Source organism: Pogona vitticeps, chromosome 14 (genome assembly GCF_051106095.1).
Source record: "Pogona vitticeps strain Pit_001003342236 chromosome 14, PviZW2.1, whole genome shotgun sequence".
Taxonomy (NCBI): domain Eukaryota; kingdom Metazoa; phylum Chordata; class Lepidosauria; order Squamata; family Agamidae; genus Pogona; species Pogona vitticeps.
Window position 1 is genome coordinate 4,283,891 of NC_135796.1, and position 16,657 is coordinate 4,300,547.

The window sequence follows — 16,657 nt, forward strand, 5'->3', positions numbered from 1 at the left end:
AAAGATTCATGGTTCAGTTCACTCTTGTGCTCATCCACTGAACTGGAGATCAGGAAGATAACACAAAGGACTTCAGATCATGATCCAACAGCTCTGAAGCTCATAAGTGACTAGTTGCTTGCAAATTATTCTCCCCCTCGCCCCCAAGTAATGAAGGTATATTCGGTTACATTTGTAACTGAGCCAACACCAACTGCATTGCTTTTGTGCTGAAATGATTACTTTTTAGTTATTTTACAACAAGAGGAGTGTGGCTTCACTAGGTGGAAGAGGAAGAATGTCGTATGTTGCAAGGGCCGGCTCATACTGTCCCCATGTTCTGCTCTGCCAGTGTCTGGTGTTCTGTTACAGTTGTAGACAAGATGGACAGAAAGCAACTTTGTGTATCACAAGTCAGCTGCCCATATAGCAAAGGATTCTTTTCCATACAATTAAAAATGTTATTTTGATCTATAAAGAGTTACTCTTCAAAAATTGTAGCTATGTAAGCAGCTACCTACTTTGCCACCTAAAACTGTAACAGTAACTAATCACCTTTTAAAAATAACATCCCATGTTCTGCACAAGTTGGGACATGAATTGGCAGGCAGCTTCGTACAATATTTGCAGACTAGACTTCCCTTAGCTTGCTGGATAGCTCAGAGGTGTAGGTCTTTGGTCAGCGATTGGGAATTTACTTCCCTACTGCGCCTCCTAAGATAGAGCCAGCCTATGTAGCTTTGGGCAAGCTACACGGTCAGGATGCCCTCAGAAGAAGGGAATGGTAAACCGTCTGAGTATTCTCTACCTATAAAACCCTGGAAACTGCTACTAACTGTTAAGATCATCAGGAGAGGCCTTTCTCTCAGTCCTACTGCCGTCACAGGTGCTTTGGCGGGGACAAAGGAGAGGGCCTTCTCTGTGGCTGCTCCCAGACTTTAGAACTCTCTTCTACAGGAGGCCAGACTGGCTCCATCTTGGCTGTCCTTCTGCAAGCAAGCAAAGACCTTTCTCTGCAGGCCAGCTTCCCCTCGTGACTGATAGCCTGAGTGGCATTGTTAAACACTGTTGGGCCTTCCTGCTTTGAATCTATTTTTTGTCTTGTTTTTCCTTACAGTCTTGTTGTGTGGGTATCTGATCCTTCCTAGCATTTGTATACTTACTTTTTAGCTTTAAATATTGTCTTTTAATCATATGAGGCCTTTTTAAGAAGAAAGGTGGGGTAAAATATTTGAAATAAATAAATCCGAATTGACTTGACAACACATTAGTATTATTAACTTCCCTGAACTAGTTTGCTAGCTATATTAACGGGTGGGGGGGGGGGAGTTTGTCGTTCTTTATTTTACTTTGTCTGCACCAAAGAAGGGGTCTAAATTGTCTTTCTCAAGTTAGTTCCTTCACCGGAGGTTAGAACTATAACAGTGTAACATAAATAACCTTGCCTTATTTTAGAAGTTAGCCAGGGCCACGTCTGGCTAGTACTTGGATGGGATTCCATCAGAGAATATGGTAACTCCAATTATATTTTATCAGCACCATGTTACTCCCGTGTATAATGAAGTATTGTGCCAGACTAGAGGCTAACATATTTATTTCCGTGTGAGCTTTTTCAGAAACCACAAAGGGACCCACTGAAATCTTTAATATGCCACAACATATTTGTTTTCTTTTGTTCTTATTATGCTTGCTCAAACAAACTAACATGATCGATCACATCACTGAAAAATGCTACTCACCATTATGAATGTGATTCCACTCTATTGCGGAAAAGAATGGATGAGAGCAAAGGCCTTCATAATCTAGTCTCTCTTTCTGCCCACACAGCAAACTCTGCAGTAGATCAAGAAATTCATTGCTGATTTTCACATCCTCAGGGAACTTCAGAAACCTCTGCATTTCAAACAAAAATAAATCTCACTCGGTAGAAAGAATTCAAATGTGAAAGGTTGCTGCCTAAAAAGCTACTTTAGTCAAGCAAAAGAGTTTATAGACACCCAGTGGACCATTTGAATTTGTATCTTCTTAGGCCATACAGCAAACTGTATTTCACACTTTCCTTAATTATGCAAACAGGAATTAAACCACTGGTTAAACTATACAAGTCTGTATTTCCTTCAGACACACAGATGATTTACATAATTATTTGGATTCTATTCATAAACTTTTATGTTGTTGCGGTGCAGTTAAAGAATTAGTTAAACATAACTGTCCATAAGCGTGCAAGGAAGCGACAGAATAACAGCCTCAGACTGCAGATTCCCGCCTTTTACCATCTTAGGCGGGTGGCCCAGCTGCGGCCCTATCTTGATGTTGGGGCGCTCACCATTTTGGTGCACGCACTCGTAATCTCAAGATTAGACTACTGTAATGCGCTCTACGTGGGGCTACCTTTGAGGCTGCTGCGGAAACTTCAGGTGGTGCAGAACGCGGCGGCCAGACTCCTTAGTGGGGTGAGAAAATTCCAACATATCTCGCCCACTCTGGCCGCATTGCACTGGCTGCCCATCCGATTCCGCATCGACTTCAAGGTGTTGATGCTCACGTACAAAGCCCTAAACGGTTTAGGGCCTCGATATTTGGCGGAACGCCTTCTACCACCAAGTTCTACCCATGTCACTCGCGCGAGCCAGGAGGTGAGGTTGAGGAGCCTAACGCCGAGGGAGGCCCGGAAGGAGAAGACAAGAAATCGGGCCTTCTCGGCGGTGGCTCCTCGCCTCTGGAACAACCTTCCCCCGGACATTCGCGCGGCCCCCTCGCTGGGTATTTTTAAAAAGCAATTAAAGACAATGATGTTTCGGCAGGCCTTCCCCCCACCCCCCCTTAGCTAATCCTGATTTTCCTTTTTTCTTTTTCTTAGTTTATAATTTCATGGTTGAAAGTTTTCTTCTTTGTAAATTCGTTTTTAGTTATTGTTGTACCCCTGTTGTGAGCCGCCTAGTGTGGTCTATTGACTAGATAGGCGGGATATAAATAAAATAAATAAATAAATATAAATAAATAAGAATCTTAGCTATTTTTTATAGAAAATAATTTTTCTGGCACCTATGCAAATGAAAACTTCAAAGTACAGAATTCTGAGATACCACAGGACTGCCCTACAAGTAAGGAATTCTGAGATACCACAGGACTGCCCTACAAAAATTTCCAGTATTTCAAGATGGGACTTTTGTGCTTTCCCAAGGTTAGCAGAAGTAGACTAAACCATGCAAATAACAACAATCTTGAAAATCTGTGTTATTAAGATACAGGCAATAAAATTTCCTGTTCGATGCTGCAAAATATCAGTTTATAACACAAGAGTTGTTGATTTTAAACTGTAAAATACATACAGCTTTGGGTAAAATTCAAGTTATGATTGAATTAGGTATTGTTATTGGCTGATCAGTGCGAATTAAACTAAACCCCAAAAATTGTACTGCTAATATAGTCATAGAATAGAAAGTAATTCATGGAAATTAAGCAACACTTATGTATGAAAGATTTAGGACAGTATTAAATAAAACTTTGAATGTGGCAAAATAAGAAAGCTCTGGTTTCATTTGTGCTTGGGGGGGGGAAGCCCCATTTATACCTGAAAATTCATGATGTTATTGAAGGTTTTGGTTGAAGTTCCTTCAGCAAATGGAGATTTTCCATAAATCATTTCATATGCAACCACCCCTAGAGACCACCAATCACATTCTGATCCATACGAACTCTTGCCATCACCATTCAAAACCATTAGCACCTCTGGGGCCATATAATCTGGAGTCCCAACTGGCAGTTTAGCATTCACCTGGGGAGAAGAAAGAGAATAGATGAAAGTTCAGGTTCTGATCTACTCCAGAAATCAAAGATTTGACACATTACTTCTGGAAGCAAAATTTAAAAGGTCTGCCACTATCAACAGAAGATAACAGACAGTATCATACTGAGTTTCTGCCAGCATGCAAAAAACCATGGTCAATTAGCAAAAAAGCAAGTCCTATGTGTCTGGTCTCTGGGTGTCTGTGAATTTCGTTGTATGTGTATATACTTACAATGACAATAAATTATTATTATTATTAAAGGAATCCTGACCTCCACTTATGCAACAATGGTGTGAACAGTACAATCTTGCCTTGCTACATTAGCAGGATTTTCTGCTCTACAGAACCTCAACAGGACATTGACCAAGTGGATGTTATGTACTAGTAAAGAATGCAAAGATTGCATATTTAGCATAGAATTAACAGGAACAAGAATGGGAAAGGGGGGGAGCAGATGCTATTGGGACTGTAAAAATTTCGGTAAAAAATATCAAAAAATATTACTAGGTGCATCAAAATTCACCAACATAAACAGTGTCATACTCAGAAACAGTGGCCTCATTGTTTGCAGGTTGAAACTGCAGATATGACTCAGAAAACTGAGCTTAATTGCAGTGGGCAATTTTTTCTTCGATACCCCAGCCAGTACGAGTAATGAATAGCCGGGTTGGCTAGGATATTTTAGAAGGGGTAGCCCAGATAAAGTAATTTTCCACATCTCTAAGAAAGGCATACCCACCGCAGCTGAGAAAGAAGCTCTTGCTAAACTTCCAGGAGAGAATCAGAATTTGAAGGAACCATTGCTTTTCTGAAACACCACTTAGCATATGTCGCTAGTTGAAGCAAAAAAAAAATAGCTTTGTAGAAAGCTGGCAAAAGAATGCAATAATACTTTAATTATAATTTTGCATTGTTAAAAAAGAAAATTTTGGGCCTAGAAAAGGAAAATCAATGCAAGTGTAATAAGCCAGAATTCATTTCTATAGCAAATCGTATGAATCATATTAGTTCAATCAAGAGGCATTTGTTACCATCATAAAAGGCGAGCAGTTCTAAATGTAATCAAGAATGCTATTATTCACCATCCATAAGACCTCAGCTATTTAATTATCCATCCCAAATGCTTCCTAAATTAGCAGGCCCAACATTAAACTCAAAGAATAGGACTGGCACCAGTGATCTGTTAATGTTATCTGCTATTTCAGTTTCTTCCAATCAAAAGACACAAGTCTCTCTTTCGGAATAAATATGGCAATATAAAAAACACCACATAACTAGTTTCAATGAAAACCCCTATAAATAATTAAATGTGCAAATACTAATTTCCAAAACCTACATTCTCTAAGTAGGTAAAAGACTAAAACTTGGAAGAACAGCAATGAAAGAATTAGAAAAGATCGTCAAGTGTAAGGATGTGTCACTGGAGACCAAGGCCAAGATCATCCACACTCTTGTATTTCAGATCACTATGTATTGGTGTGAAAGCTGGAAGTAAAGAAAGTTTATAGGAAAATAATTGATTTCTTTGAAATGTGGTGCTGGAGGAGAGCTTTGCAGATACCTCGGACTGCCAGAAAGACAAACAAGTGGGTCCTAGATCAAATCAAGCCTGAACTCTCTCTGGAGGCAAAATATTGAAACTGAGGCTGCCCTACTTTGGATACCTCATGAGAAGACAGGATTCTCTGAAAACACAACAATAATAGGAAAGGTTGAGGGCAGCGGAAAAAGAGGAAGACCAAATATGAGATGAATAGACTGCATAAAGGAAGTCACAAGCTTGAGTTTGCCCAGTGATGAACTGGGCTACTGAGGACATTTTGGAAATTGCTCATTAATAGGGCCACCATCAGTCAGAGGCAAATTGACAGCACATAATGACAATGACAAAACTAACTACAGTTAAATATGAACTAGACTTTCAGCTCTAAACAACGCAACAAGCAGTTCTAACCAAAAGTGTAGCTAAACATTCTGAACTATTTTTTCATGAGCATACAGAAAGAGAAGGGAGTATGGCCAAAATACTGTAATAGCAATTATTAATGCTCCCCTAAACAATGCTTTAGTACCCTTCTCGGCCTTGAAACTTCAGATTTTTTTTGGCTAAAACTATTGCCTCTCACCATCAGTCTACTGCTGACACGAGGGTCAATCATCAAGAAACTAGCTTAACATGCCATTTTACTGTAACCAGTTTTACTAGTACGAAACATGGATAGTTGTTTCTTCCTTAACAGGAAAAAATTGAGAACATATCTATTGCCCCCCACACTATAGCACAACAGTATTTTAGCAAAGAATTCTAAGTATATCTCTGAACCACAAATCCCAGAATTCCATAGGATGGAAGCATGACATTAAACTGCTGTAAATGAGTAACGAATGTACACTCTCAGAGCACAGCTGCAATAGCTCAAGATGACACATGGCCATCTGAACTGGTACTAGACCAGCTGATGTTGTGCGAATTCCAAACACATTCCCTACTAGGAATGTTGGAAATTCCTTAATGTTACCCTCACTTTGCATCAGCAGAGTAAAGTTGGCCTGGAGGTGGTCTGGATCTGGCATAAGTTAGATAACTTTGCTCTAGTCTAGTGCATCTTTCCCCCACTTCCCATTTTAGCTCTTTTGCTGACAATTTGTGGGTGATAACAGCAGATTTGTTAGCAAACGTCCCTGCTTGCCAAAGGGGGTTCTGCCAGCATAGGAGCATCTGTCCTAGTACAGTATAAGAGGATTTCTGTCAAAAGAAGAGGCTTCCACCTATTCCTAAACTGTTACAGCCACAACATCTTCCAGTCACAATCACACTTTTACAGACATTTAATTTAAATTTTGGTCTAGTTGTCACATAGGCCAAGGAGATCAATACCTTATCACTCAGTAAAAGAAATAAGTTAGTTTGTCGCCTGAACTTAAATACATATTTTGAATTATAACACCAGTTCCTCCTGCTTTTAATTGTGTACCATTTTTATATCCCCTAGATTTTGATAATCTATTTCTCCCCTTTTCTGTTAAAACAACTGATACCTGCAACAAACTGTAATAGTGAGGTGCTCCTGCTCCAGTCATTTAGCTGTTCTCCTTCAGAATACTCCATTCCATTTCTGTGCCCAACTGTTTTTCTGTTCCCCTCCCCTTAAAGGTTTTCATCTGGATATTTTTTTAAAATTTTCTTTCTGACCATCTACAAATCTTAGGATCAACCAAATCTGTCAACCACATTTTTGAGTGCGCAGGTGGCTCTGATTGGATTACATAAGTATCCACCCTTACTTCTGAATGCTGGAAACGGACAGGATGATTGCTGACACTCTTACAGCCCCAGAAAGTTTGCTATCAGGCAAGTATAGTTAAGAACTACCTGTCCTCAGAAGTCACGTCCTGCATGAGTCATTGTTCTGGGCATGCTTTCCAGTAGGAGAAAAAGGAAGCCCAGACAAGTGAGTCATAGAGCATCTTCAGAAGGCAGGTCCTCTTGTTGCATCTCCACAAGGGAATCACCTCTATGATTCACTCACTCCTGATGGAGGGATAGCCCTATTAGAGGCTGATTGGAAGGTGGAAAGGCCAAAACAGTAAATCTGAAGAAACGTATACCTGTGGTGGGCTTTCCAGCAGCACAGGGGCCTTATTTTCTGAAGCCATGGGCTGAAAAACTCCAGAGGTTGGAAGAGCATTTTTCCAGCTTAAGATCCTGCAGGAACTGCAGCAGCTTCTCCATGAAAAGTGACTGGAAAGTTACTTCTGGTGTGAAAAAGCTACTTGGGATGAGGGGAGGAGATTTTCTGCTACAACAAGGAGTGAGCACCTCTTGCTTTAGAGAAGAAAGCTGCTTCTAGAGGTTTCAGGAAGCAATTCTTATTTTTGACTCCAAATAAAATGGGGGTCCAGCACTGCAAAAATAGTCTGGGAAGAACTCTCTGGGGACCCACCTCGGTTTAATTCCTACATCTCACCTGAATTCTCTAAACATGCACTCAGAGATTGGCTTCTCAAATGATGGAGTCCTGAACTTTGCTAGTTAAATATTCTTATTAAGATTATTAATTAATGACTGAACTATCCAGCCAGCTTTTACTACTACTAATAAAATTATTATTATCTCAAACTAACCTTAGCACAAAGCAAAAAATTCATCTCAGACTACTTCCAAATGCAACTGCACTACAGTTTTATCTTTTACCAAAAAAACAACAACAAAACCCAGAATTGAAAGTTCTTAAAGGAAATCACCTTTCTACCTGATCACATGAACTGGTAGGTGTATCAACTGAAAAGCTAATGCTGCCAGGCAGGCAAAACAACTGAAAACGAACATCCTTCATTGCAGGACTTATCCCAAGGAGTCAGGTCTGTGACTTTTCAGGACTGTGAAAAATTATAAACAAAAAATGAGGATGGTAATGTAACTAACTTTAACTAAAGTTCAAGTTTAATGAAACCATCCTGACCAGAAAACTTTTATTTTCACATTTTGCCATTCAGCCTGAATGTGATTTAGAGTGAAGGGTCTCACCCTCTTGTTTCCTAAAAATGAAATATCACATTCACCTAATTTCAATTCCTGAGGAAAATACTGACTCACTTCAAATGTCAAGCTGGTGCTTCTGTTTTCTACCCTTCTTTGGAACCCCAAACTTGCCTCAAAATGACCTCCAAATGGTTTCACAACTTTCCATATTACAGTAGGTTTTCAGGGTCCATAAGAAGGCTGACATGGGGAGAAGAATTTGCACCCCCCCCCCATTCCACTGGATTCCAAAATCGTACCAGTGGAAAAATAGTGCTAGACCCTGCCTGCTCTGGCTTTTTGTATGCACCGTGAGTATGTCTGCTATGGACCAAGTTCACATTCCAATCTACCACCATTCTTTGATGTATGCCCTAGTTTTAAACCATAAAAATAATACAGAAATGAGGACAACTTCTTTAAGGTATGTCTGCATGTTTGTTAGATGGCTCTTTACTGGAAAGAAAAAGACTGCATCAAGCTAAGTACTGCCAACCCCCTTCAGGCACAAATAGTATAAGTCATGTCAAAAATGTACTTTTAAAAGGGAGGAAAAATCTACACACCATACCAAGTGAAGTGCCTAACAATTATTCTATAGACTGAACTACATGTACAATAAATGTAGAAAGAAAATGTAATTCACAATTGCAGCAGCTTTCAGTAATACCAATACCATTATCTGTCTATACAAAACAAGACAGAATTACAAGCACAAAAAGCCAATATTAATGGTAGATGTTTACTTTCTCCATTTTACTTGGGAAACCCAATGAACTTTAATACCGTTTTATCCACTGTCAGTTTGGCAGCTGACCCAAAGTCCACCAGTTTGATGTGTCCTGTTCGGTCGATGAGGATATTCTCTGGCTTAATGTCTCTGTAAGTAAACAGCACTTATCACTTCATCGGAATAAAAACACTTCCCCTACTATGTACTACAGAAATCATGAGAATAATAAAAACTAAGGGAATGGAGCACAACTCCCAGAACAATTTGGACTGCAGCTCTTCAAAGGAATACACAATTTATTGTACTTTTTGTATGTTTATAGTATCTACTACACTGTGTTTTTTATTGTATGGTTTTATTGTATGTTGTGAACCACCTTGAGAGCAATAACTAGAGAAGGGCACAAACTGCTGCTTTGGCAGTTCATACTTGTTCATCCTCTGGATGAACAGGTGTTCAGCAGTTACCAGCTCCACCTCTTTGGTGGAAGCTCACTCGGAGGCAGTGCCCAGAGGAGGCAGGAAAGGGAAGCCAGGGTGCTGCCTCTGAGTGGGTGCCTGCCAGAGGAGGTGGGGCTGGGAACCGCCAAACATCTGTTCAGCCAATAAATAAACTGGAGATTCATGCCCATCTCTAGTGATAACACTAATGATGTGGTATAAAGGTGGGTGGGAGGGATGGACAGAGTTTTACAGATACAATCCAGCAGAGGGAGCAAGTGCTATCATACTATCCAGTGATTCAGTAAGTCACCTGGAACTCGCTTCCCGCTCCACATAACATGCAATCCTAATTCCATTTCTGCTGGATGAAATGCCTTTCACTGGCCGACTGCAAGAGTCTGCCGGCAGAACTGCTCTGCTGACTGTAAGGCCCCCCAAAAAGTCAAGCAAACAAAAAGAAGGCAAAGAGGCAAAGAAGAGAGTGAAGAAGAAACCAAATTACACCAAATCCAAGCATCCACCTATCCAGGGACACAGCCACTAAGCCAAGGCAATCCTGTGTAACTTCCAGTGTTCCTAAACTGGGAGGGGTATGGATTCAACACAGTTTCATCTAGTCGATTTCCAACTCAACTGCCCTCTGAGCTAGTTAAGACTGCATTCTACAATGCAAAGTTCTAAGCAAGGCTTCTCTATATACTCCCAATAGGAACACCTACAATGTTCACAATTAGAGATGGGGTATTCATGTTAGCCTCCCGGGAGAAACAAATACAAATATCGCCACCAGAGGTGGCTGAGCCAATGTGAAACACCACCACCACCCCTGAACCAAGCCATCCACCTACCACTTGTGGCACGACACATGCAGCCATTGTCATTATGCCATGCTTATCGCAGAAGCAGCCCAGCCAGGGCTTCCCCACCTCCCTGCGCTGCTGACCAGTCCGGGAAGGAGGAGGGATGACGAGTCTCCCCGCTCAGCTGCTCGGTGGTCAGCAGCGCAGGGAGGTGGGGAAGCCCCAGCCTTCTGCGATTCGCGCAGTACAAACAACGACAGCCCTGCATGCTGTGCTGGAAGTGGTAAGTGGACAGCCTGGTTCAGGGTCCAATTGACCCAGCCATCTATGGTGGTGACATTCGTATTCATCTACCCTGGGATATCAACATGAATACCTACCTCATCACAATTCTTGCTTTAGCTTCATTCATTCTCTGGACCTCAAACAGTAAAGCTACTGAGCTTTCCTCATCAGAGAAGGATGATAAGCCTGGCTTGCTTATTCTATATACCCTATTTTTAACCTTGTATACACTGGGTTACACTGTATAATGAAGTGAACAACAACAAAAAGACATTATGTCTCTATTAGGTTACAATGAAACATTACATTCCTCTTGCAACAAGAAGTTTTTTAATATTCCTAGTTTTTGCATACAAAGTCTGTACGCTGTGTATCTGAAAACCAAACAAATCACTTATTTGATACAAATTTAGTGTTATTATAGAAACATAATTGCAATATACATTTTCAAAACTCAGTGAGGGAACTGAGCAGTCAAAAGAGCCCTCCTCCAACTTCCCTTATTTCCCAAGAAAGTCCTCATTTCATAGCACAGACCTTAATTTTCCATTAAGCAGAATCTGGGAGTTTGCTTTCAGGATAAATATTAGTGGCACACCAAAATAATCCAAAGTAGGGCAAAGGTAATGATGCTCTGAGATTTAAGACCATAATCCCACTACTGTTTCAATTACATTATCAAATTCATTCATTTTACATTGGAGCTCTGCTGTTAACCAGGAATAAGCCTGAACTATGCAGCAAGATAGGCATGGAAGAGTCCACGGTACCAGGGTGTATCTCAGTCCCTCAACCACAATAAAAGAATCATAAGAATTCACATCTCCACAAACCCCTTTTCCATCTAAAATGTGTGTGGATGGCTTGTGCTGCTCTATCTATTATTAGGTCATGACTCCCAGATGCCCTGGTCAACCAGCATGGTAAAAGCTGTGACCCACCAACATCTCAAGGGTCACAAATTGCCCAGTATGGGGATGAACTAACAATTCAGGTCTATTTAACTGAATTGTCACATAAAATACACCATACATATGGTGGTTTAGATATAACACCGGGGTTTACATTTGAAGTCTAAAATCCAATGGACATGGACAAAATCCTTGAGCATACCTAAAGTAGATGTCTGGATCTAGGCAAGCTGTAAAGAAATCCTACAATTACATCAAGCTTCTGCCTTCAAATGTAGTAACAAGTACCATTCTAAAATTCCCAGAATGCTCCTGACAACATCTTGCAAATATATTCATTACTGCTACTTACACATACAGCTGTGAAAGGGAAGAACTCACTCACCGGTGCACATAGCCCATTTGGTGGACACTCCGAATGGCCAGAACTAGCTCAGCTAGATAAAACTGAACAGTATGTTCATCAAGTTGATCCTCATATCTGTTTAAGAAGGACAGTAGATCTCCTCCAGGCTCATATTCCATAACCTGCACTCAAAATAGTTACACCACATAAACAAAATAAGATTTGTTTTTTTAAAAAGTTATTATGCTATGGGAGACATACATTATTAGCAAATAAACAATAATTTAAAGAACAGTTTCTGTGTTCTAGCATATTATATTTTGCAGACATCTGAAGAGCAAAAATATCCATATATTTCTAGGTCACTAACAAAAGAATACAAGAAATCATGGAGAAAAGCCTTTGTTAACACCAGGCCAAATACAGGAATCAGAATGCACAGCTACTATCAAAAGAAACTTACAGGCACTACCCTCTTCAACAAATAACTAATGCTGTGGGGTGTGGAACCCCTGATCCAACATTGTGCTATTTTCTGAGCAAATTAATTACTACTGAAAAAATTATTGTTTGCTGACCAATCAACTCAAACCGAAGCATTTAGCAGGCAAGGGAAACAGCTGTTTGTGAAGACAGATGAACCAACAATTTGTTTTCCACTAGGTTAGGACTGACATATACATGAGACATAAGCTACACGTGGCCACCACTTGTCTTTAGGCTCTTTGGACAACGTCTGGGCACCCCATCCCTAAACAGACTGGGGATACAAAAAAAAGAATGTTGCTGCTCTTTGAAGCCTCCAAGATTTCTTCTCTCAAACAGTGTGCGGGGTCTTGCTCTAGTGTGTGGAAGCATGCATTTCTGGGGTAAATCTAATAATTAATTTAAAACAATATAAACAATAAAAAACCATGTCCTGATCAGGCAGTCTTTCCATCACCGAAAGTAATGAGATCAGGAAGAGAAACCTAGCTCACACATTTGCCCTTCCCAAAATACTTTGCAAACACCCATGCATGTTTCAATACAGGACTTCCCAGCTGAAATATTAACTTTCTGCAAAAATGAAGGAGACACACAGAAAAGTACAAAACCGAGATTCACTCTCCATGTCACTGTGCACAGATGAAACAGGGAGAAGCATTATTCACACAGGCACAAAGATACCTACATTCCATTTCAACTTGCGGTCTCTCTTCCTAAAGCTATTTTTTAAAAAAATATTTAAATATCAGCTTATAATTGAAAAATGTAAATTAACTGTCAAGTACTCTTCATTTTTGGATTCAAATATTCACTATTCTGCAGAAGGCTCTCACCTTTCCTAGCAGAAAGATTTAACATTTAATTTAATTTGCCTCCGTAATTGCTTTGAAGTGAATGAACCATGATCCAACTCTATCCAAAGGTCCTCAGTAGCCAACAACTTCCTTAGACGGTGAAGGTGAAAGCTATCAGCCAACTTGGAAGCCTGCAAAAACAAAACTCACCAAATAAAGGTTCTTTTTGTCCTGAAATGCACAATGCAGTTGTGGAATCCAAGGGTTGGTATTCTGGGATAATATATTCCTCTCTTCTTCAAAGAATGATACCTATAAATAAATATCAATCACCTTTAAAACCTTGGAGGAGAACAACAACAACAACAACAACAACAACAACAAAAGTGGGCACAGATTGGCATTTCAACTTCAAAAGGATCAATCGTCCACATGTAAAACTTTCAGCTAGTATTCCTTTTCAGGAAACATCAACTTTCAACAGTTAACAACAGGTTTCTAGTCCTTCTGGAGATAAGTTTTAAAACTGTGCAAACTGTGTTTAGATTTCAGTATTTATGGCGTCTATTCATGCCTCCTAACAATACTTGTGATCCATACAAAAAATTAAAATATCAAACATCCACAACTGACAATATAAGAGAACACAGTTCTGCTTATATTGGCCGGCATCCTAATGAGCTTCTAATGAATTAAAAGTCTTGCAAACATTGCCAAAGTGGATGGAGGGTTTTCTTCAGGGAAATCACCATCTGCACAATCTACACTCTTGCAATGTACAGTTGCACTTGAATTCCATTTCAGGTTATAGTCTTTCTTCGTAAAGTGTCTTACAAATTGTATTAGTTTCTCCCTAATCAGCCATTCCTGAGCAGCACAGGAATCTATGTCATTGCTGCATCCTGAGCAAGGAGGAAATGCTCATTTCTTCAACTATTAGTTACCCTTCTTAGAATTTCTGATTTTAAAAAAATGCCCATGCCTCACAGTCCATGGCAAATAGTCCCAATATCCTGATGACTACCCATCCTGAGCAAGATTTCTCATTGCTACTAAAATGGTAACACCAACAATAAAGTTATAAAATCAGAAAAGGAGCATACCTTATCCTGTGCCAGCAACATCCCCTTGCTCATCACCTTCATGGCATAGACGTCACCAGTTGCCTTTTCTCTCACCACCTGCACTTCTGCAAAGTGACCACATCCCACCAGGCTCCTGACTTCAAAATCCTTCACGCTGGGTTGAAGCTCCCGCAACTCTGATATTGAACCCGAATCTGCACAAGATTAAGAGGCACCGTACACAAATAATGTTGGATTTTTCATCAATAACATGGCCCCTCCATTCTTCCCAGATCACCTGTATCAGCTGTCCACCTGTCTCAGATTCCAGAAAAATTGGTGGCCCTTCTTTCCATACTGGAGTTTTTTCCCCTTTCCTCCCACCCCAGCACAAAGACCTTATCTTTACACACAAAGCCTTCCAGAGCCTAGGCATTTAACTCTCTGCTATTGTATTCTGAACATTACCCATGACTCCGACTCCTCTGAACTATCTGAATGCCACCTGCTGAAGTGAACAACCCAGGCCTTTCTCCTCAGTTGCCTCACTCTAAAATGTACTCTCAGGATGTTTCCATGGAATCACCTCCCGTACTTCCTTCAGATTCCTGCTCCAACCCCACCCCTTTCATATCCATTTTTCTTAAGTTCTTAGTCTTCATTCTCCAATGAATTAAAATTGAAGTGTGCACCACTGCACTCATGCACATTTATCTCCTGTCTTCTAGAGGTACACTAAAAAAGATCTAGTAAATGGGTGGTAGAAAACTACTGAAGTAGCTCACTTCTGGTCAAAAATAATCATTTTAACATTTTGAATTTGTTTGAACTTTACCTATACAGTATTTCCTATATATCCATAATTTTAAATCGTGCAACAATCTGATACAAATATTTAAAAAAGGTCTCCTGACTTCTTTACCCAGTCTCTTCTCTTTAAATTTAGACTGTAAGGTTCTTGGAGCAGAAACCTGTCTTTTGCTTCCATTATTTGGTAAAACACCATATAGAGTGCTCTTGTTGCTATATAAGCAATGGTTTCAAATCAGAAAGGGAGGAAACTGCAGGCTTTGTGCTGCACTAAGCTAAAAATATATGAAATGGAGGCAATGGTAACATAAGTCAGGCTGATTATATAGTGCATAAATGAGCCTGGCACATTATGGAATACAGAAGCAATTTTCTGTCCTTCAAATCAAAGGTAAGACTAATAGGTAACCTAACGCTGGTGGGTTAATGGCACCTACCATTTATACCACGCAAATCTCTGTATCCATCCAGGAGTCAGTTAGTGATTCAAAGTGTACATTCAAAACTGCCTCTTCAGAGAAGGGCCATCAATCTTTATTTTAGATGGCAATTATTGTAAAAAGTATGCACACTATGAAACACGAGAGGCTGCAATCCAATGCATTGGAATGGACGCTGGTGGACATAGTAGGACTTACTTCTGAATAAACATGTACAAAATTGGGCTGCCAAATGCTCATCTTGAAATGTAAGCTACCAGCTAGCATATATACAAAGAACAGATAGCCAACATGATGCCTTCTGAAAATTCCTGGATTACAGGAGAGGATTTTGGGAACTCTACTCGAGAACATGCAAAGAGCACCAGATTAACTACTCCCGTTTCAGCATGGAAGAAAGCATATAAAAAATACCTGTTTTTGAAATATCTGTGCATGTAATGATCAGGTACAGTGGACCCTCTACTTAAGGAATTAATCCGTATTGGAATGGTGGCTGCAAGTCGAAAAGTCTGTAAGTCAAATCTCCATTGACCTACAATGCACTGAAAACTGATTAATCCCATAACCAGTGGTTTTTATTCTATTTTTATTCCATTTTGGTTTTTTTCTGGTCTGTAAGTCGATTCTCTGGCTGCCAGTCGAATCTAAATTTTGCAGCCAGAGAAGTCTGTAACTCGAAAAGTCTGTAAGTTGAGCCGTCTGTAAGTCGAGGGTCCACTGTATTAATTTTATACAAAGAAATTCTATACAGTAGAAGACATAGACCTTCATGTTAACACATTCATTTTCTCTACTGCAGTATGAACAACATCCTTCCAGAATAAAATTGTTTTCGCCTTTTTAAGTTTGAAGAAAACCAAAACACATACACTTTTTAAGGAAGTTCCCCACATGCTTCATTTTCATTAAAGCAGGGCTGCCACATTCTTCAAAAAGCACCATTAGGGTGTCCAAAATCCCTTCTCTTGAAAGTGGAAACATCTGCTGCTGTACCATAGAGGGTAGCTTTCCCTGATAACAAAGATAAATGCCTGTGAGACCAAAATTGAAGAACATCTGCATATGATTCAGACACTATGTTTTTACAAAAAGAGGGGCAACCTGCAGCCCTCCTCAATGCTGCTGGTCCAAAATCTCCATCATCCTTTACTGTTAGCTCTCCTGGCAATCAGAGTTCCAAATTAATCTCTAGGTATCTGCTACAGGGCTGATGGACATTGCTCACTCCTATTTTTGGAAAATGTTTT

At 40.0% G+C, this 16,657-nt stretch overlaps 1 protein-coding gene across 16 annotated transcripts in view; it reads right to left on the reverse strand.

Annotated features, from left to right (window-relative positions):
• CIT (citron rho-interacting serine/threonine kinase) overlaps positions 1–16,657 on the reverse strand; it is a 133,302-nt gene that overhangs the window by 113,083 nt on the left and 3,562 nt on the right. For all 16 annotated transcript variants that reach the window (XR_013539169.1, XR_013539170.1, XM_078381611.1 and 13 more), the window contains exons 3-9: positions 16,280–16,421; positions 14,197–14,372; positions 13,304–13,405; positions 11,850–11,992; positions 9,079–9,172; positions 3,554–3,757; positions 1,719–1,872 (exon numbers count right to left, since the gene is read on the reverse strand). Coding sequence is in view for 14 of the 16 variants with exons in the window: in XM_078381611.1 (XP_078237737.1) it covers positions 1,719–1,872; positions 3,554–3,757; positions 9,079–9,172; positions 11,850–11,992; positions 13,304–13,405; positions 14,197–14,372; positions 16,280–16,421 (1,015 nt within the window). In the remaining 2 variants the exon portion in view is untranslated. The remainder of the gene's footprint in view (positions 1–1,718; positions 1,873–3,553; positions 3,758–9,078; positions 9,173–11,849; positions 11,993–13,303; positions 13,406–14,196; positions 14,373–16,279; positions 16,422–16,657) is intronic.